The sequence below is a fragment of the Pseudoliparis swirei genome, chromosome 3 (genome assembly GCF_029220125.1).
Source record: "Pseudoliparis swirei isolate HS2019 ecotype Mariana Trench chromosome 3, NWPU_hadal_v1, whole genome shotgun sequence".
Taxonomy (NCBI): Eukaryota; Metazoa; Chordata; class Actinopteri; order Perciformes; family Liparidae; genus Pseudoliparis; species Pseudoliparis swirei.
In genome coordinates, this window is record NC_079390.1 from 8,534,244 (window position 1) to 8,556,964 (window position 22,721).

Below are 22,721 nucleotides of genomic sequence, written 5' to 3' on the forward strand. Positions count from 1 at the left end.
GGTTACAATATAATGAGCTTCCGTTTTTTCTTTAGTCCAGCTCATGAAATTGTAAATGCAAAGACTGGACCGTTCACCTTTTGGGCAATAAGGCCAGCTTATGCCATTTGATATCGCCACAACCACATTTCAAAATAAAATGCATACTCAAATGAATCGATAACGTAAATAAATTTAAAAATCTATATAAATATTTGTTTAATGTAAATTGTAATACAGTGACATATTTATAAAGCCATGAGTTGCTATGGCAACAGAAGATGGCGTGCTGCTATCTTTGCTGTGTACTGCGCATGCGTGGAGTTTACTACACCCACTTTCGCAGACAGGAAGTGTGACCAACTTTTTCCAACATCCAGTCCTACCTCTATCTTTTTCATCTCGCTGCCTCAACCAATGTGATTAATTTTAGCGCAAAAGTGCAACAACAGCGCGTCCAACCGAGACGAGTGTGTGCGACTCACAGATTTAACCCATTTTCCGCCTGGAAAAACCCACAGACTTCCTGTCCTCTCACAGATCGGTGCACTGCCTCTTTAACTAGAGGGGCCGCGCAGTTAGAGCTGCAACATTTTACAGGCTGGACATCCGCTCACTCAGGATCCATTCATAAATAAGACATCGTGTGGAAAAGGAAGCTCATACAGCATCTGTTTTTTTATTCAGTTGATCGTGTGCGAGCAGGAACCAGACATGTCCAGCTCGGTCGGGGACTGTGAATCGGGGGCACGGCTGGGAGGGCAGAAGTGACTTCCCATGGCTGACCCCCCTGCTGATGGTTTTGACTTTATGTGCGAACCGTCAGGAGGCAGCTTGATCTAGCTCAGAGCATTTGTCAAACCCAGAGAAATGCTCGTTTCCTCGGAAGGGTTGGTGTTTTGTACATACTTCCGCCTTACTCAAGTCATCCTCGTTTAAATAGTCTACCGCTTCCATCCCTTTTCTTTTTTATTATATTTGATTTTTGTATTGTATAAATGACAATACACCAGAGGAGCGGAGGACCTGCCATACCGATGGAGCTGTGAGTTATGGCAGCTAAAGAGGACCTTTACGCCAAAGTGACGCCGCGGAGGCAGCGGCAGAGCCGGCCGAGCACCATCAAACATGGGTCCACTCTGGACGTGTTGCTGTCCATGGGCTTCCCCAAGACCAGGGCGTGAGTACACAGCTGCACTGTCCCAAGAAAAAGACACAAACACACACGCACGCGCACGCGCGCTATTTTAACGAGGTTAAATCAGGCTTCCCAGCAGCATCCCTCTCCAGCCAAAGTTGCATGCCTCCTGATCTTGTCTCCCTGTGTCAGCATCACAATCAGATGATGTGAAGCGAGAGGAGACATGTCTGTTGTGCTCTGCATGTTGTGAACACATGGCACAGCTCATGGGGCCATGTCAGATGACCCCCTTTAAACTGTATACTTTTTGCTCTGCGATCCACAGCCAGGTTGCATGGTCCACGACAGGGTTGTTGTGCAATATGACTCAATGTATTTTTTAATGTTGTACAGTAGGGAGTGTAAGTTAGAACCATTTTATAAAGGCATGTAGTTTAATGTGCTGTGTTAGAATGCATCATATTGTATATGCTTATTGTACTTATTTGCAAAGTTACCTGTAACTGCAAATAGATGTAGTCTTTAAGGCAATGTAAAAAAAACCCCACAAAACACCTGAAAATACTCAAATACATCCGAGTACTTACTTAATAATAAATAGGTAATACATTTGCTCTTGGTACTGTACTTTGCTTACTTTCCAGCACCAATGCAACAGAAACACAGCAGCAGCACAGGTATAGGTATACTACTCTGTGGATGTCTATATGTGTCTATTTTAGTTTTTTGTGGACATATTTCCCAATACAAAAGAAAAATACAAGAGATGTTCAGTGTTTTCTGAGTCACTCTTTCCCCTTTCCAGCTCTCCATGGTTTTCAATGAAAGCCTGATCCTGTGGGCATTCCTGCATCTTCTTCTCATTCATCCTTGAGAGAAGAGTTGCCAGGAAACAAGCATCGTTGGCGTGTGCATGTAGTGTATGGGCGATGTAATTGTATAAAAAAATGACAATGTGCTGTCTGCTTGCAACAAGGGTTTGTATGCTCAAACATCAGCGCAGTCTAACCCTTTACAGATCTTGGACGTATGCTAAAGTATTTGGTTGACACTGGAGGACTGTAGTAAATTGTTTAGAAGAAGTAGAAGCATTTCATAAGAGTTTTAAAAAGGATTTGGCATGAAGTCTCAATATTTGAGACCACAAGTCAACAAGCATTCCCCTTTTAAAACCAGAACCCAGAGACATTTAAATGGGAGATGTGCTGCATTATCAAAGGGTACATTTATAGACACACACAATGCAACATTATGTTGTAAAGTACGCTTTGTAAAACCCATCGTAGCCTATTATCTTCCTGCCAGCTAAAGCTGTATAACACCAGCTTGAATCCATTTCCACCTAAATATATTTGGTAAGTTTTGCCACCGACACTGAAAAGGTATCCCATTTTTATTGAAGTCAGTTTTTACATTTCAGTCTCCTTTCAAATACAAACTCGATCTAATCACACGATCTATAATAAAAATGTCCTTTCTCATAGTTTGTGTTGACAAAATATATCTAGCCCGATGATTTGAACAGCCTCATCTCAAACAAAAAGCCTTTCTGTGTGTGCAGCGGGCTGCAACATTATGTCCCATGTAACAAAAGAAATAGTTCACTTTGAGTCTCCGTCAGCTGAAGGAGTTATCGTGATTAACCCCCAGATCTATTACTCATTTCACTATCCGAATTGTAGGATATAAAACTGTCTCGCAGCCTTATAAAACAAGAGGCTAACATTTTGGAATGACTGTTGGCAGTTATTTGAGTTTTGTTAAGTACACCAAAAGTATAGAGCAGTCTTTCTTCTTTTAACTAGACAGATACAGCAGCTCAGAAATTAAGCCTTTTTATCTTCTGCAAAAGTGTCTCCGGTCATCCAGGCTTCCATTGGTCCAGACTGCGGCTCTCTCTTCTCCTGCCTAATGAACCACTGCAGTCAATATGAGTGACTGTGGTTGGTTATATTTGCAGACTAACATCTATTACTGATGGCAGACTAATCCACTTTAATCAAAGCCATACAAGTATAATGCAGCATAATACTTCAGCGCCATCCCCTCCCAACCTGTCTGGTCTGACGTCAGTGGAGGCACACAAATAAGGAGATGATAATGAAGGTGAAAATACAGATAGGCACGAAATACAACACAGATGAGGCTGCATGATGCTTATGCACAAGTTTGGTGTGTTGGTTTGTCTCAATTTTCTACTTGGAGCTTTGAGCACCTTAGTTATTACAGTATAAATAATCAGAGTTGCGTGACAGATGGGTAGGGATATTTGAAAATTGTCCATATTCGCACAGACACAACACTTTGCTAGATGGCCCATGGAGAGTTCTAGTCGCTCTCTACTTTATCCCTGCTGTTCTGTTTACTCCCTACCGGCTTTCCATCGCACTGCATTTTGTAAAGAAAAAAGTGATTAAAGAGGAATAACAATGACCTCACTGTTATTATTCGTGGTGTCACTCGGCCAGTACACTGCTCTCCTCCAGCCTGGTTCCAGTAGCTGATGAACTCAGTGTACATCACCTTTCCTGCAACACACAGCAGACAGTCAGCCACTAGCTGGGGGTTGTGCTATTTAGAAGCTGAAAGAGCCTCAGGAGTGGGGGAGGCCCAAAAAAAGAGTGGATCAGGTGGAAAGAAACTCCTAATAAATGCTTGTGATGAGGCACAATATGTGTCGGTGTTGTGTTTATAGCTTGCTGCCCTGTTCGCACGCTTTTACATGTTATCTCAACGCAAGCAGCTGTGCATAAACATCCCGAGATAAAATAGATTCAAGTTATGATTACAATTAGGAGTCGACTTTGGCCAGACATTCAATGCCAGCTCTCGGTACTTGACATATTTTGCTAGTCAGTTCTACGGACATATTTTGGTTGTACTGTACTGTAAAGAACAACTGCGACGCTCATCCACTTGCTGCAACCTCTCGCAGATTGTACCGTTCTACTCTTTGGTTCGGACACAAGGCAGTACAACTTTAAAATATACATCTGATTTGCACGCGAATAATAGGAAAATCAGTTATCAGTCATGGCTTCAGGGAACAAGGGCTTCATTGTGTTTGAGAAGTTAGTTTAAACCAGTATAGAACACACACACACACACACACACACACACACACACACACACACACACACACTCACACCCACACACACACAGCTCCTCTAACTCGATTGGGGTATTTTTCTGCCGAGTCATCCAGGAATTGGCTATTGTAATCAGAGAGGAGCTGATGGACAGAGGTCTCTCTCCCTGCTCTGATCCTGTCTGATGGTCGGAAGCCGGTTTGAAGCCGACGCAGAACCTGGCACACACACAGAGTTTCCTCGTGTCCGTCTGACTTTTGGTATACAATGCTGGGATTTGTAAAAAGTAGAGAGAGGAATCAATTTTGTTTGGACAATGAGTTGTTTTGACCTCTTTCATTTCTTCACCCTCCACAATTAAAACTGATACAGGCCTGTAAAAAAGTTCAATCTCTCAACATGCTCGAAATATAATACAAATATTGAATAATTTATTTGTTTATTTAAATGTTGTATTCAATCTTTAAGCATGAATTAGCCTGAACAATACCTACCTTGTGTAAGTTTTTAATTGTATGATTTAAACCCTCACCAACCAAAAGGCTCGACCTCCGTGTAACATTTTTCAGTAAGAATAACTCTGTTATGGTCCCTTGAGCAATCTTAACTCAGATATATGTTCAAAGTATGTCTTCACTGACAATTCTTAAATTACACTTGTAAAGAGGACTTCCTTCAACATTGTGAACATAGTTAAATATCTTTTTTGTTGTTGTAGTTTGTTTTTGTTAATATTTCCCATACCAGTGTATTCAATGTCTCAAAAAGGTCCTTGTTTTGTCATTCCTCATTTATCTAGATTTAAAGCATGAGTCATTCCTGACTAACGAGAGACGCACACAGTGGGATATGTGAGTGCGTTGTTAAATGTCGTGTTTGTGGCCAAAATAACTGGGCATAGGCTACTGGAGTCACACACTGTAAAATTATTAACAACACTTAAGACCCTTAAGAGGACCTGTGTTACAGTTATTGTAATTTTAGACAAATGACATGCTAAGTGGTTTTGAGAAGCAAGCGAGCTTATAACACCAAAGTAAACAGACGGCATGTCCGCGGCTCCTTTGTGTCAGCTATGGATGCATGAAGCACAAACCTGCCTCAATGCAGATTTGTAAAAGGATACAGATTTGTTTATAATTCATTTATTTCAGCTTTGTTTTGTTACACGGATGAATAATGGGTCAATTGTGAGCAAGGAAAACAGGAAGTTGATGGCCAAAATGTACTCTATCTGGTATTAACAAGATCTAGACGGAGGCAGGGAACCAGAGAAGTTTCCTGTGAGGCGATCCAGCAATGTCATGTGCTTTATTAGACCAATCACAGAGGTTCTCACAGTGACGCCTGTGTGTGGAAAATTCAGCTTCTGTATTTTAGTCAGAAAGCCTTTGCTCCGAGCAACAATATGGCCCCTTTTCTGAGATATAGCTCTGAATAAATGCTGCTCAGGATCGTTTAAAGAGAAGAATCTCAAGCACCATATTACCAACTAAAATCTGAAATTGGGGATAGTTTTAAATGTATTTAAATGTCCATGTACCTCAACATTTAGCCACATTGTTATGTTTTTCCTACCTTTTGGAGCATTAAAAGAGGTGAATGTTGAAATACTTAAATCCAAATCCTCATATCTGAGAAGAGCAGATTTTAATATTCTGATTAGATCATTGAATAGTTGACACATGGTTTCTGCCCTTGACTGATCCCATGATGGGAGCCTGTGGGACTGACTTAGCCTGATGACATTTCACACTTAAACACAACCGTGCCTGACAAATATTCAGTGGTTTAAGTGTTTTTTTACATTTCTGCTCGCAGTTCTCAAAAATGTTCTCCTCTTGTCAGAAATGAATTTGCTGCTATGATATTGACTCAGAATGTAATTGTTTGAAAAGAAAACATCTAAATAGATTTAATATATTTAATATATTAATAAATATATTTAATATTATTTAATATAACAGATTATGTAAAAGGACACTCACAAATGCACTGTCATCTTTGCTGATCGTGAGCTTCAGGTTTTTTTGAATGGCTCTGTTTCATATTTATTGATTCTCCAACTATATATCTATACAGTGCTTATTTCACACAGATGAACTTGTCTTTAGTCTCTACAAGCGGTTTCAATGTGCTTCTCGAATGAAAACTTCAAAGTCACAGTGGTTACTGAGCTGTAACACATCGAGCTTGGATAACATCGTGTACAGTAAATCTTCACCTTGCCAGTCATTGAAGCCTCTTGTGTGTTAAAGAGGACGTCTGTGTGCATGCAGACTTTTCCCCTGTGGACACCAGTTTCATAACTCCTGCCTTCACCATAACAACTGCAAGTCTCACTCCACATTTGCCTAACATGCAAAAAAAAAGAAGCATCACTGAAAAGCATTTCAAGATTCAAGATTCAAGATGTTTTATTTGTCACATACACACACAGGGTGTGCAGTGAAATGAAAGTGGCAATGCTCAGCAGGAATGTGCAAGGGCAACAAGTACACACTATTTACAATAAAAAACAACACAATATTTACAGTAAGTGTGTGTGTGTGTGTGTGTGTGTGTGTGTGTGCCTAAGAGGGGCAGTTGTGTGGGTCTATGTGGGGGTCCTGGTGAGGTCGGAGTTCACAGTCCTGATGGCCTGAGGAAAGAAACTCCGTCTCAGTCTCTCTGTTCTTGCAGCGTGACTACGGAGGCGCCTGCCTGACCGCAGCAGCTGAAACAGTCTGTTGTTGGGGTGGTGAGGATCCTTCATGATCCTGCCGGCTCTGGTTCTGCACCTCCTGGTGTACAAGTCCTGCAGGGTGGGAGTGTAGTTCCAATAGTGCGTTCAGCCGAACGCACTACTCTCTGCAGAGCCTTCCTGTCCTGAGCGGAGCAGTTGCCAAACCAGGCTGTGATGCTTCCTGTCAGGACGCTCTCTACAGCTCCAGAGTAGAAGGACTGAAGGATCCTCTGGGAAACTTTAAATTTCCTCAGCTGCCTGAGGTGGTAGAGGCGCTGCCTTGCCTTTCTCACCAGAGTGTCTGTGTTTGTTGACCATGTCAGATCCTCGGTGATGTGGACTCCCAGGTATTTATACCGCTCACCCTCTCCACAGTAGTCCCGTTAATCCCCAGTGGTGAGTACGTCCTCTGTTGTTGTACCCTCCTAAAGTCCACAATCAGCTCCTTAGTTTTGGTGACATTCATGATGAGGCTGTTGTCCTGGCACCAGAGTGACAGATCAGCAACTTCCTCCAGGTAGGCCTTCTCGTCGTTGTCGGAGATCAGGCCCACCACCACTGTGTCATCCGCAAACTTGATGATGGTGTTGGAGCTGAACCTGGCCACACAGTCATGTGTGTACAGGGAGTACAGTAGGGGCTGAGGACGCAACCCTGGGGGATCCTGTGTTCAGGGTGAGGGATTTGAGGTGTGTCTGCCCACCCTGACCACCTGTGGCCTGGCGGTCAGGAAGTCCAGGATCCAAGCACACAGGGGTGTTCAGTCCCAGCTCAATCAGCTTGCCGGCCAGTCTGGAGGGACTATGGTGTTGAAAGCTGAACTATAATCAATGAACAGCAGTCTCACATAGCCCCCTCTGGCTGTCCAGATGAGAGAGTGTGGTGTGCAGTACCTGGGAGACAGCATCATCTGTGGATCTGTTTGGGCGATAAGCAAACTGCAGCGGGTCCATGGAGGAAGGGAGGAAGGCGCAGATGTAGTCCTTTATCAGCCTCTCAAAGCATTTCATGACCACCGAGGTGAGGGCCACGGTCGGTAGTCATTCATACATGCTGGAGAAGCATTCTTGGGCACAGGGACAATAGTGGATCTCTTGAAGCAGGCGGGGACCACGGACTCAGCCAGGGAGAGGTTGAATATTGTGGTGAACACTGGAGCTAGCTGGTTAGCACAGGTCTTCAGTACTCGCCCAGATATGCCATCTGGACCTGCAGCTTTCCTGGTGTTCACCCTCAACAGAGCCCTCCTCACACTGTGCTCGGTCACAGAGAGTGTGTGTTCATCCCCAGCGGTAGAACTCACCTCGGCTACGCTAACGGTGTTGTTGTTAGCCGGCGAGCTAGCGCTGTTGTTGCTAGCCTCAAACCGTGCATAAAATGAGTTCAGGTCGTCCGCTAGGGATGCGTTGGCACTCACCATAGCGCGGGGTCTGCTCTGGTAGTCTGTGATAGTTGGTACATACAAGGGAGCTACATAACAATTATACACATAACTTATGCATACACGTGACACTTTGGTGCCTGCACGTGCAGCCTTCAAGAACAAACTCTCAGCTTGTACTCAAGACAGCCAAGAGGAAGTCGCCCATATCCGGAAGTGGCTTTGTGACCTTTACTGAGCGCTCGGTTGAGATGGTGGTTTCATGGCTGAAGCAGGAGATTCACGTGTCACTTGCAGATAGGAAAACAAGTTTGGTGTCCTGACTGACTGTTTTTCTCAATAGAAGGCCTGAATATGGCAAACCTTATACCTTTTATATGTTGGACAGAAATATATTTTACTTTAAAATTGAAATAATGTTGGCGTCAGAAGTGTTGTTTTGAGGCATGTACAAACCACGGCTGTAAGTCTCAAACATATGCTGTGAGCTTCGTATGACACAGACTGGGACTTCGAAGAGTGCCCAATGATGCATCATTATTTTGGCACTGTGCCTGTATTCTTAGCGAAACATTTGTGCACTTTGACTTCTTCCACTGACGTCACTTGTGCAGCGCTAAAAATAACACTCACACTAAAACAATTCACACTTCATCTTTGGTTTAACTAAAGCATTGAGAATAATTTGTTCAACCTGATAAGCGTGATGGACACTTCGGATATTTTTAACATCCTTCAGTCACACAAAGGCCCACACAGTTCATTTAATGGTGTCAATCTCTGACTTTCTCTGTCTGCCCCTGTGGACTTCTCGGCTCTCTTCTCCAGTAATAATGAAGTAAGACGAGGAGAAGCAGTTCCAGACACAGGCTGCACACAGCTAGCTTTGTTACAGACGTGGTGCTGAAACGTTGCCCCGTCAGCTTGAAAGAAAGAGTGTCTAAACACCAAGAGCTGGCCTTGTTACCGACCCTAAACTAAATGTTGTGCTACCAAAACACTCCAAAATATCACCATGCACCATTCACTCTCACAACTAATAGTAGGCAGCCTATAGTTTGACATAGGCCTTCTTTTAATCCCTTTCTTGACAAGAGTTGGTTCAGAAGTTTGACACCACGCTCATGTACGAAAAAGACAAAGTTACTGCTAGCTGCTAGTTAGCTTAGTGTAGCACATAGCTAGCCTCGCTTTGACCCTGCTAACTCCTCTCAAGGTGTCTCATCAACTGGATTAAAGCGGCGCTGCTGTGAGTCTATTAGTTAGAGTAGTTAATGGTGGTCGTGAATAACTGCTTCAACTAATACCAAAGAGAGCGGGATCTGTTGAGACCTTTTTAACATTTAAGAAAGCAACCGTGCCAATGCCATTCACTATGCTCATACTCACCCACTTCACTTCCAACATTTTTAAGTGGAGACCTTCTGACTAGTCCTCATACTTTATTCACAGTTTCAAGGACATTTTTGGCTCTTTTGTTATTTTTCTTTTACGGTTGGAAAAGACGTGCAAGGCTGTTTCTGGTATTGTTCCTAGTTCCTACCTACCCTGATACAAATCAACAAAAAGCCGACAAAAACAAGACAAAGGCGTTTCCTAATTGAATAAGACCCACTGTGAAGTCACTGAGTGAATGTTTACTCAAGCCAAATTCCATATCTCAGGACGAAAATATAATCACTTTACAAGAAACGTGTGAACAAGTGGCATTGTAAATATAAGATGTTCAAATTTAGACTTTAGAATTCAATTGAAATGATATTGGGGTGTCCCACGGAGGTGGACTTTTGTGGAAATGCAGTACTTGTACATTTAACCATATATTGCCTTATAATGTTTGTGTTGGAGTCCAAAACACTTTGCAAATTGTTTACAGACACCTGTATCTGTTCAGTTATTATATATTTGTCTTTACTGTTCAAGTCGTCTGTGAGTAATGGGAGTTTATTTATTGCTCTCCCGATTGTGTTGTTACTTTGCTGACATGAAAGCATCAGCCATGTGTTAAACATATTACAACTTGGCACACCTTTCCCCCCCGTCGTTGTGTCCTACATCACACCCTGAACACATCTGTCGCGAAGCCATGAGCTTGTTTTGTTCTTTCGCTGGGCAGTCGGCGAGTGAAGCGGTTGGGCAAAAGGGCGGTAACGTCTGGTGTTGGCCTCGGTGTGGGCTCACCAGACCCGACTGTTGGCCACACTGGACGTAGGGGAGCACATTTCCTCTGCTGACGGGGCTCTCCTTTGGGTGCTGTCCTGTGTTGGGCAGCAGCAGTGCTCTCAGTGCTGTTGGAGCGATAAGTGGTTCGTGATGAGTGTTCGCCTTCGGCTTGTAAACAGGAAGTGTTGATTCGCTCATAGAACTGGGGAGGGGCCCTAGGGAGGGGCCCTCGGGAGTATGTAGCTGTGTGTGTGTGTGTGTGTGTGTGTATATGTTGAGACAGGGTGACATGGTTTCGTTAACATCAGTTTAGTTTCCCCTTCTTGGCTAACACCGAGCAATGAAATGAATGAGATTCATTCTTGTCCCCAAAACTTCAAACACCATGTTCGTGAGACTATGAGATGTGTGCATATTGCCTGATTTAAATTGATAATATTCTTTTGCAGCCAGGAAGACATCCACGTTTAGCGAAGAACGTCAGCTGTAATAAACCGTCCAAAGAATGTTTACGTATATAGAAAAACAGAAACGCTGTTTATGCTGTTTAAACAGACGGGCAGCCAGCACAGTTTATCTGGAGTAGAGCTAAATGTGGACACAGGAACTGAAAATGCTTGCCATATGTGGGGGGGGAGGGGGGAGGGGGGGGGACATTAAAAGGCCGTTTACAATATAGCTCAACAGTGGCAAATGTGCAAGTGAAGTAAAAGCCCTTATCTCGCCCCGTCACTGTAATTTATGCAAACAGTACAGCTGATTTTGAATCCAGAGGGACTTCTCTCCCGAGCACTCTCAAACCTTTTTCTCATTATCTTTGTCTAGCTGTGAGCAGGAAATGCAGTTTATAAATAACTTGCTCAGTTCTTGCTAAGACCAAAGAAGAGGCCTGCAGTTATAAAGAACTTATTCAACTATGATGGAACACGTGGAAAAGTAATTTGAAACACACATATTCAGTTCAACATAAACAAACTAATAAAGCGTCCCACAGCAGATGCTGTAGTCGAGGCCAAGGGGCAGGAGGTGCTGTCTAAACATGGACCAGCTGGCCCATAAGAGAGAGACGGCGCCTGTGAAACTGCTGCTCTGCCCGGCACTGCTCCCCGAGGGTGTCGCAGATGTCGACGCTTTTTTTTTGCCTCAAGAAGTGGAAACAAAATAGAATTGGCAATAAATAATAATAAATAAATAAGGCCAGCAGGGACGATGATGGAGGGAGAATAGTGGATGTAGGGAGGGCTGCCAGGAGCCGAGAATATCACGTTTAAAAAAAAAAATGTGTTTCACATTTTTACGATCTTAGAATCAAAAGTAAATGAATGTTAATTGCACAAAAAAATAGTTTGAGAGACATTTTTTGGTGTCTTAAACTATGTTGAAGCCTGTGTGTCAAATAAAATAACTATACATCTTGCCCAGGTACACATCAACTAGGGCGGGGATTGAACCGCCAACACCCTGATTGAAAGACAGACCTGCTAACCACTGACCCACAGTCCAACTGAAGACAGTCTTTCTAGCACTATGTCTAACATACACATCTGAGGATACAGTATCCGCTGAACAAAGCAGCTCTGACATTGTTTTTACAATAATAAAAGGACAAGTAAAAAAACAGTGTGAAAATTGGTTAACATTTTTTTTTTTTATAATCTCAAGAACACTTTTCTCGGCCGTATTTTTACTCGGGTCTTTTCTCGGTCTCAGGCAAAGAAGATTTAGGATTTTATTTTAAGACCACGACTACAGGGGTAACACCGATATGCACACATGAAGAGGAACCTTGGTCTTGCCCTTTCTTGAGGGCTTGATCTTGATTTCAACCCCTAAAATATTGGTCCGTACTCTCTGGTCTTGCTTCTTACCTCATCTCTCTTCAGGTGTTCTTCACTACAACACTGCAAGCCCCAAATAATTCATATACAGTTCTGAAGCTAAAGTCATTCAGCCTCCTGCATTACATTTTGAACCAATGAGTACAAATGGCAAACATCCTCACACTTTACCTCCTGCTTGATAATGTATTATAATGTATGCCTGGAACAGGGTCTACCTCCAGCAGTACAAAAGCCGATTAAATTCCATTAAAGCTCTCCTTTTCTATTATTTGATGTCTCAAACGTTCCCTCTCATAAAATAACACAGAGATTAGAAGCAAGCAAGCCAATGTTCTTGCCTGGATTAGATTTTGTGACGTCTCAGTCACATCTGTTTGTAATCCCTTCATGCTTTCTGGGCAAAAAAATCCCCTTCTTTTCCTCCTCCACACAGCACCAGGTGGGACCTCTGAATGAGGCCGCTGTAGCCAGCAAATGACTCCTTCGTAAGCCTTCGACACGCTGTAGTGCTTTTTAATGTCGGAATAAAAATGGATCAATTAGGCAAAATGCTGTAATAGTCAGCTAATCGTTGCCGGCCTGATAAGGTAACTAAACAGGAGACTTTTATCCAAGTCTAGTCTGTATTTCTCTGTCTTTAATTCATCTCCACTCTGCAGTTATTTGCGTGTGCATGTTATAGTAGTAGCTCTGTGTGAGCCATCTGCTACGTTGCTGTAGCCTTGGCGTTCGCATGCTGGGCTGTGTGAGGGCACACCGCCCCGGGGTTCAGGGACTTATCTAGGACCCTCTCAGTGGGGCAAATTTAAAAATAGCTCATTGAATTTGAGCGCCAGAGTGGCACCACGAACACTGTCAACGTCGGCACACATAGAGGAGCTGCAACTCGTCTTCATCGTGCTGTGAAGTCAAATAGAGGCCCCACATTGGTTCATTTTACGCAAATATCAGTTGTAGATTTACTTTTCCTAATTTACCAGGACAATTGGATAGTCATGGAGGTTTTGTTCCACATAACACAGTCAGGACTACAACCTAAAGGAGATGGGATCGCATGGCATGTGGTTGAGTCCTGAAGGTCAGATGCTGTGGAAACAATGTGCAGTTACTCAAAATGCATTTCCTGTTGCTTCATAGTGAAATGAGGCCTTTGCAACAACAACAAACCAACTGAAAGATAAAGTATCAAAAGATGAATCTTTGAGACTCGGTGTTCCTGGTGTTTATCACTTTGATCTACTTTGCATAGAGAAGCTTTAAAATGAAGGAACAGACGCCTCCCTGTCTGTAAAAGTTCCTTTCAGTTGCTACCAGCTCTCACTTAATCATTTCATGAATATCACTGCAAAGCTTTTGCTAATGTGTGCCAAATCGTTGCAGACGAGGCTGTTAATAGAATTTTAAATAAAGTCTCATCTATATACTCCGTTATGCCTCTCGTAACTGAAGCTGCTGGAATCGGTGGATCCCTTCAGAGGCGGCCTGCGATACCAGAGGTGTTATAAAAAGACACTAATTAGATTTTGAGCACTCAAGAGTGATCATGCAATCAGCTCTTGTTTCAGGAGAGTCTTGATAAGTTATAGTTTGTGACGTGACACGGATAAATCACGTATTTCTTCCTTTTCAAAGTTTATTAAACCAAAATATATGGCGTTATTGTATTTTTCTCACAATCATATTCAAGGTGTCTCAATATTCTGACGTTTTGCTGCAGCAGAAATGCTTTGTTAACTGACACTGTGAGCGGATTTCTGCTGTCCTCCATATCACAGTGTTCACTATTATTCAATCACCTACTGAAGCACTGCTAACCGAATTATTAATTATTATTATTAATTTTAAAAAAATCGGCATCAATGCTGTTTCATGAAACTCTGGTCTGAATAGCATATCAATCTTTTATTTCAGATTTAAGGTCTGGATTCAAAATCACAAGTAAAATATATAGAACTACAAATGCTTTATAAATAGACAGCTGTACCAATGTCTCCACAGCTGGGACTGGTAGCATGTAGTATTGAACTTTATATTTGATAAAACCATGATGATTACATTTTCAGAGAAATTTGTATATAAGATTTCCTAAAATGGCTTTGAATGTCTTGACTCCTGCAGCCACAAACATTTCACTTCGGTCTCTTCAATAGTATTCGCATGGCATCTTTATAGGCTACTTTAAGTAACGAACTCCTCTTCTGAATTGTGATTTTACTGTTCTCTCGGCATCTTTGCTCTTTGGTGCTCGCCCCGTGGCAGCACAGAGATCTCCTAAACTCATCCGGAAGAGAAACTATTGATTTTGTTCTCTGATCTCCATTTCTCTCTCTCTCTTCCTCTTTGCAGCTTGAAAGCTCTGGTTTCGACAGGATGGAAAAACGTCCAGGCGGCTTGTGACTGGTGAGAGCAACACACACTTTGCACTCACATGCTCCGCCACAGTCATTAAGTGCAAAACAGAAACCCTTGTAATGGTGAATATAACATCTCTGACCTACTGAAGCGCTACTGTGCTCTCACATGCGTATCGCCCTCTGCTGGGCATCAGCCGTCCTCTCTCCTACTTCTGTCCCACTCATCGCTCGCCACTGTGGGGTCTTCCTCTCTGCCGCTGCAGGCTCTTCTCCCACGTGGACGACCCGTTCTTGGACGACCCTCTGCCCAGAGAGTATGTGCTGTATCTGCGACCGAGTGGGCCGCTGCTCCAGCAGCTCTCACACTTCTGGCAGCAGTCCCGCCTCTCCTGTGGCAAGAACAAGGCACACAACATCTTCCCCCACATCACCCTGTGCCAGTTCTTCATGGTCAGCGTCTCTTTGTGTGTCGATGCTCAATATTCTGGCTGTTTTTTAAAATTACCGTTATACATTTGATGACCTCCCGTTTCGTCGTCTCTTTTTTCTCAGTGTGCCGACGGGAAAGTCGAAGCCCTGACCGACGCTCTGCAGACCACCGTGGCCAAGTGGAAGGGTCGCATCCCCATGCCCCTCCCGCTGGAGCTCTACACCTCCTCCACCTTCATTGGCCTCTTTGTGGAGGAGCAGATGGCGGAGGTGCTGAAGAGTCTTGCGTCTGATTTTGCAACGGAAGCAACAGATAAAGCAGGTTTGAGACCCCCTTCGTCCCTTCGAAGGGAATCTGAGTAAACGTGAACGCTGTCTCGTAAACGCAGTTTGCACGGCGAATGTTCCCAGACCTGCCACTTCAGAGGCTCTCATTTTGATATTCATATTTGGACAGTTGTAGACTAATTGTTTACTATAATTACACATTTTGGGGTTGACCTGAGCGGTATCGTCAGATGACACATTTTTTATTTTTTATGTCAGTGGAGAACCGCCACAGAATGAAAAAAGAGTCCATCATTGTCACGAGTGAACGGATGGATACACGTAATACATTTGCTGTGCACATTTCTCTCTTTTTTGTCCAGATGTCCATGTCGAGCCTCATAAGAAACAACTCCATGTCACTTTGGCATACCACTTCCAAACCAGTCACCTTCCAATCCTAGAAAAGTTGGCCAAAACGGTGGATGTGTCTTCAGGCTGTGACTGGCTGGCTGTGCTCTTCTCACGGGATATTCGGTTCGCTAACCATGAGGTTTGATTTCCTGACTTAGGAAATTAGTACTTTCTCTCGACATGTACATCGTCCACTTTTGTGTCCAGTATGATATTTCTGACATCAAGGGAAATAAATGTTGCTATAATCCCAATTATTCCCAAAACAACAAGATGCAAGATCAGCATTCCCCAGGGCCTTTGTCTGACGGCTGCTCCCCATCTTCCCCCCCCATGTAGACACTGCAAGTCATGTACCCGTATGTGCCTCAGAATGACGACGAGCTGGAGCTGATGCCAGGAGACTTCATCTTCACGTCTCCGGTGGAGCAGAGCAGCGCCAGTGAGGGCTGGGTGTACGGCACCTCGCTGGGCACGGGGCTGTCGGGCCTGCTGCCTGAGAACTACGTCAACCGCGCTGATGAGTCCGACACCTGGGTCGTCCACGGGTAAGGAAAGGAAGCGCGGCGTATCCATCGGCGTGTTCCTTGAATTGCTAAAATTCCTGACCTTTAAAGGAGGCGCACTGAGAGGCCCTGCGATCGGATTATTGGACCGTTGAGTTGTGCGTACAGTGCAATGACAGAGGTAGCAGATTATCCTTGATGGTCCCTCAAAAGCACCAGGTCCCTGTTCGCAACCACTTCACAGAGAAGTCAGTGGGTGTTATCTCATACTACAATCGACAATAGTTTGAGCCAAAATGTACGCAAATTATGAGGGTGTTTCTAAACTGAATGAAAAAATTAAAGGGAAAGAGAAGACAATGAATCATCTTCTTGGCTTTCCATTCGACTGGATTTCGCCCACATCACTACACTTCGAGACATGTAAAAAACACAATTGTACTCCCTGAATTTGAACTGTTCCCAATGTTGCTTATTCCTGCATTTCTCACGTAATGTTAGCTGGATGTCTCCAGCAGTTGGTTGACTGTGTCAACACCTTCTTTTGTTTCTTTTCCGGTCACAGCGTCGTCTTCAAAGTGCTTTGAGACTAAAGTGTCTGTGTGCGTCTGACCCTCAGGTCTCACTCGATGCTCACCTGTGCCTCTCCATCGAACTCTGGCAGCCCCGTGGCTGGGTTATTTTTTGACGGACAGCTGAACGACAGTCTGCTTGACAGTTTCATGGCTCCTCCGGGCCTCACCGGCCTCTGTCCTCCGATGCAGGTACGTGACTTTTCCCGACGGCTCGCAGACAAACAAACGTCTCATCGGGCTGCATGCCGAAGTGACGAGAAGCTCACGAACCTCGCTGAGTGCGTTAAAAGCAACGATGGCGGTGTTTGCTTCCAGCAGTAGCTGAAGATTTAATGCTGTGAAACTCTCTGTAACGCTTCAAGATTTGAAATGAATCTGTATCTCAGGTGTCGAGGCCAACCAGTCAGTCGTCCCTGTCCAAGATGAGACTGTTTGTGTGTCGCCATGGGGAGAGGATGGATGTGGTGTTTGGGAAACACTGGATCACTCAGTGCTTTGACTCTCAAGGTTAGCATGGATGGGAGCTCATTTGTACAATTTTAGACTTACATTTAACACCTTTTTCAGTCTAGCGATTTCTTCTTCTGTAAGTTTTTCCTTTGTGTTTGCGTAGGCCGATACGTTCGCTCTAATCTCAACATGCCATCCAGCCTGCCAGCGAGAAGCGGAGGTCACCGGGATTATGATAAGGATTGTCCAATCACCGTGTTTGGCTCCACCCAGGCGCGTCTCGTAGGTCAGTACATTTGATCGACACTTTATTTTTGATGTTGTGAAACAGTGAATATGATTACTTAGGTTTGTAGGGACTATGTTTACATCCATATTTAAATGCCGTAACATATATCATCACACTGTGTTTTGGTCCATTTCAGGTGAAGCCCTGTCGGAGAGCCACACAACAGTAGACTTTGTTTACTGCTCTCCTTCTCTTCGCTGCGTCCAGACTGCTCAGCACATCCTGCAGGGTAGGACCTCATCAGGACCTCAGCGTCTATTTAGGTTCTTCAGCTGGCACGTGATGCAATATGCATACATTTCAAATCGTCACCGCGACATGATGATGTTGTATTCTCATTGGTGTTGTTTTTGGATCTGAAACCTTCTCAATGGGATGTGTCTAGTTATATCCAGCTTTCTCAAACCTATGTGGTACCTAGAGGCATCATTAGGAAACTAAATTGAGAGGAAGAGAAATTGGTTATTTTTTTCCCAGTACTTACTTTCTATGAACACGGCAAACCACCTAATTAATGTTCTCTTACCCTGACATTTTGTTTTTTTGTCAAAACCTTGAAACTTCCAAGTCTTTTCCTGTTTGTGCACATGGGAACAACACATTCACTGATATCGCACCACGTCTCATGTTTCTTGTGAAGATGTATTGAGCAAGACGAAATGACATGACAGAGTTAGATGTAGAGATGTCTTATCTCCTCCTTCTACAGGTTCTCTCTTGTGTTTTACTCTGTCAGGTCTCCAGCTGGAGGGAAAGACCAAAATACGTGTGGAGCCTGGACTGTTTGAATGGACCAAGTGGGTTTCAGGCACATGTTTACCCATCTGGATCCCCCCAGCTGAGCTGGCTGCTGCTAACCTGAGTGTGGACACAACATACAAGTACGCAGCAACACCGACATCATAGCATCTACGAGCTTTCATCTGTGATGCTGCGACTATCATATCTTCTGTCTATTGTTTTGTCCCTAGACCTCATTTTCCCGTCGGTAAGTTGGCGGTGTCAGAGGCGTACGACACCTACATCAGCAGGAGCTTCCAAGTAACCCGAGAGATCCTGGCGGAGAGCAAAAACCTGGGTAATGTGTTGTTGTAAACACGTCTCCAGGGTTTCAAATTCATACCAACTTTTCTCATCACCAAATGTTGGCAACATTCCCAGGCTGCAATTCTCCCTTTCTTTTCGAGATGATTATATCTTAATGCTTCTTGATAACTCATGTTTTCCTGCTCTAAATTAAATATCTTGGAACTATACGGTACATGGAGCGTGAGCCAATGAAATCCAAACTAAACAATCACACAGATGTGTGTGAAACAGGCTCTTGCTTTGCGAGCCCTTCACAAAGAACACATACCTGACTCTACACACCCGAGAGCAGGGGTCAGCAACCTTTCCTATCCAAACAGCCAGTTGGCCCTATTGTCCACCAAATAAAATGTGTCTGGAGCCGCAAAAGCTATTTGATATCACAGCTTATGAAGTTTTATATATATAGTGTTATATTATATATACAAAAACTATGGTTTGTTGTATTTCTGAAATTATAGAACCAGAAAAAAGACAATTGTTGACATTGTATTGTTTGTAACACAATCATACACTTATGAAGAGAAGAACAAAAAAACACCGGTCAATTAATCAGACAGCGGCTCCTAGAATACTAAGGATGGTTTAAATGCAATAACTTATTATTTTAATTAATTAAATAGTCCATGTCCACACTACTATGTAACCATTTAAAAACACATATCTTCTGCTACGTTTACACTGAGCGTCGTCACTTTGACAGAGTTTTAGACTAGAGGGTGACACAATAAGCACGTTGCTTTTAGCTTGCTGGCCTCCTAGATCAACATTTGTAATTTGAACATTTCAAGCTGCAAATTATGGACTACTGAGTGCATGTGGGCGGTACAGAAAGCTAATGTTATCTGTGGAATGTGGTTGTGTGTTCTCTACCTCTCTCACACAGGAAACACGGTGCTGATTGTGGCCCATGCTTCCTCTCTGGAGGCTTGCACTCGCCAAATACAAGGCCTCAGCCCCCAAAACGCCAAGGACTTTGTCCAAGTGGTCCGAAAGGTCAGCTTTTCTGCTTTAGTTTCGACGCCTCTTTTATTTCTATCCTCATCTGTTGTTTGATGATAACTTGCACATCTGTCTTGTCTTTGTACAGATTCCTTACTTGGGCTTTTGTGCTTGTGAAGAAATGGGAGAGACCGGGGTGTGGCAGCTGGTCGACCCACCCATCTTGCCTCTGACACATGGACCCAATCACAGTTTCAACTGGAGGGAAATGCTCATGCAAGACTGAAGGATTTGCTGGCTGGCTTTCTATCTTTTGGCAGCCCTGAACTGCTGACAAATATTTATTTTGAACCCACCCTTCTGCTATAAATTCAGCCCAACTACCAAAAAAACTACCACAAAAAAAAACACGTCTCGCTTCCGTCAAAGACATCATGCAAAAATAAATTGCAAATGTATTCAGACGCACTGCTCAGGAAAGAGAAAATACAGTTTGTGTTGAGAAAACAGCAAAAAAAAGACCTACAGTTTGGGCGGCGGTTTCCCTCAACGTTTCACTTCTTCGCCCAAAATGTAGAGGCGCTACGAGAAACGTGGACATTTCTTGAAGGTTGATGATGAGTTAGGTTTTATGCCACGGGAAGGCGTCGTTGTCTGTGGCTCCTCCACCGCCGGGGCGTTGAAGACTTTGCGTTATGCTGCCTTCTCACACACTGTGACAAGAAATAGATGAGAAAGACTTGTACCACAGAAATATTTGTACATGTGTCGGAAATTATTATTTAACTTGTAGCTATGACACTCCTGCAAAAAAAAAAGCACAAAAGAAATGTTGACAATCAGATCGGGGAAAACTGATCTTCATTTTTTGTGGTGCTGAGGTGGGTAGTTTATGATACATGTTTAATTCCTGTAAATGTCATATCATTACATGAGTCTCCTAAGTTAACATTTGTGTGCACACATGAATTGTTTATCCTTCCTATAATGCAGTTTTGATTGCCACCACAGGAGCAATCAAGTCAATATGACATAAACAAATTAATATAATGAAATGCAGACTGCTCTTGGGTGCAATGTCTCAAACGTGACATTCTGTAAGCCTGATAACCACACTGCTTTTCAAACACTCGGTGCATTTAATTTGTTTTGGTTATGTCAGATGATTTAAGCGCTTACTGTCTATACCAATTATATGTTGAATGACTCCGAAATTCTATTGATACTGAATAAAGCAAGGTTGTGGAGTTATGAAGGCCTATATATATCTGGCGGTGCAATGTGTTTTTGTTAAAACAAGTTGCTATTTTTATGGAAATTAAAGTTGCTCATCGTTTTTGGTTCCATTTGACATAAACAGCTCAACAAGCATAGCTTTAACACTTTAATTGAGCTTCACCATATTACCTCTATAAACCACCAGAAGGCACATCTGGAGAGGTTAGCAGTGAAAATGTGCTCTTGATGCTGGAAACACACTTACTAATATGTTTTATTTAATTGTTACTCTATTAAGCACCAGTTGGAATAGGCCTACCTCTAATATGCTAGAGACCAGTATTTAATAAATAAATTAGAGAAACAATAATATACATTTATCTTGGCAGACATCAAGGTCAAGCATCAAGGTTTTTTCTTTGCCATTTGCTGTCCAGACACATTGGACTTATTGTGCTGGGCTCTCTTAGTCAACAATTTAGGAAATAAAAAGACACTATAATAAGAAAGAAAACTGTACAGAAAGGTGGTATGTAAAAGAAAGGTAGGCTATTAGACTTTTAGATACATTTAAAAAAACTATTTCTCAATAAAGGAGAAGGCAAATGTTAAAATGACAGTAGCCTAAAAAATACGTAGGCTAGACATTTTGACTTGTCTTAACTGTAAAAGCGCAGGTAGAACTAACAACATTAATGAAGGCTCTGTTCTAGGTGTCTTAATAAGTTTTTCTACACAGGAATTTCCAGTGATCCTTAAACAATACCATATCCTCTACTAATTGTTCATCCAATACATATTGAATATTGTATTACTTTCTCCGATATTCCATGGTCTATCAATTCTTCGATTCAGGATCCCAACAATTGTAACTTCAGATTTTTAAAAATGTTTTCAATGTAAAGTGTGAATGATCGATTTTACAATACTGCTTATATTCTTAGAAGTCTTAAGGAATTCAAAATGTTGCGATTAGTAACAAGTTACGTAGCTTAACTCGTGTTATGGAGTTAGCTAAATGCTACTAGCTAAAGGCTACTAGCTAAATGCTACTAGCTAACGGCTACTAGCTACACGTGGTGTTGACGTGATTCACCGCACCAGTTTTGTACGTCCTATCTCCGGTGAGGCATTTGGATTGTTTGTACTCTGCTGAAATGTCAACGAGATATGAAGTATATTATCACTGATGTTAACGTTAATGTTAAAGTTACCTTTAAAGGTGTTTCTTTGGTAATAACGTTAATTCAGAGGCACCTGTAACCTGAAGTGTTGAGTATTAAACCAACTCAAGACATGCATAGACACACATGCTCCTGCTGATAATTGTGTAGTTACATATTTAGCACTGTTCACAGTAACTATTTTATTTCACGACAACAATGTCCTCGATTCTCTTACTTTCACCAGAGAGTGATGCCGTTGGGGGCTGTATTTTATTTTATGAAGGTGGACATGCACAGCTGTTGTCAACATATACCTTAAACATCACAGATTGTGATTAAAACACAGATTTCAGTTTAACTAATTCATTATATTGTATAATGTATTTTGTCATATGTGATACTAATTCTCCCATTGTTTAGCTTACTATTTGTGCACTTTGCAGAATGGTAGCAGCATACAAATGACTCCTTCATGTTATCAGTTTGTATGAGGCATCATTATGTTATTCATTAATTTAAGAAATAATGATGAAGGAATCTTTAGTGCTTAACCCCCTCAAAACATCATGGTCCTGCAATTATGACAGTAAGTAGGGTTCTTAGATAGCAGTCTCTAGACACAAAGAAAGTCATCTCAAAATGCTTTAAACTAGTTTGTGAATTCTGAGAGCAAATGATGAATAATAAACTGTCCTCACAAACA

The 22,721-nt window shown here is 42.7% G+C and overlaps 1 protein-coding gene across 1 annotated transcript; it reads left to right on the top strand.

The window, feature by feature from the left end:
* The first annotated feature begins 441 nt into the window (after positions 1–441).
* ubash3ba (ubiquitin associated and SH3 domain containing Ba) lies at positions 442–20,901 on the top strand. Its single transcript, XM_056407265.1, has 14 exons — positions 442–1,159; positions 14,666–14,719; positions 14,937–15,123; positions 15,226–15,424; positions 15,753–15,922; positions 16,123–16,331; positions 16,909–17,053; positions 17,251–17,371; positions 17,478–17,600; positions 17,740–17,832; positions 18,340–18,484; positions 18,575–18,681; positions 19,579–19,688; positions 19,783–20,901. The coding sequence occupies exons 1-14, from the start codon at positions 1,032–1,034 to the stop codon at positions 19,918–19,920; spliced, it is 1,929 nt and encodes a 642-aa protein (XP_056263240.1). The 5' UTR covers positions 442–1,031; the 3' UTR covers positions 19,921–20,901.
* The last annotated feature ends 1,820 nt before the right edge of the window (positions 20,902–22,721 follow it).

Coding starts and splice junctions, on each gene's coding strand:
- ubash3ba (XM_056407265.1), top strand. CDS start 1,032: ATGGCAGCTAAAGAGGACCTTTACGCCAAAGTGACGCCGCGGAGGCAG. Junction 17,054..17,250: donor GCCTCTGTCCTCCGATGCAG/GTACGTGACTTT, acceptor TCTGTATCTCAG/GTGTCGAGGCCAACCAGTCA. Junction 18,682..19,578: donor GGCGGAGAGCAAAAACCTGG/GTAATGTGTTGT, acceptor TCTCTCACACAG/GAAACACGGTGCTGATTGTG.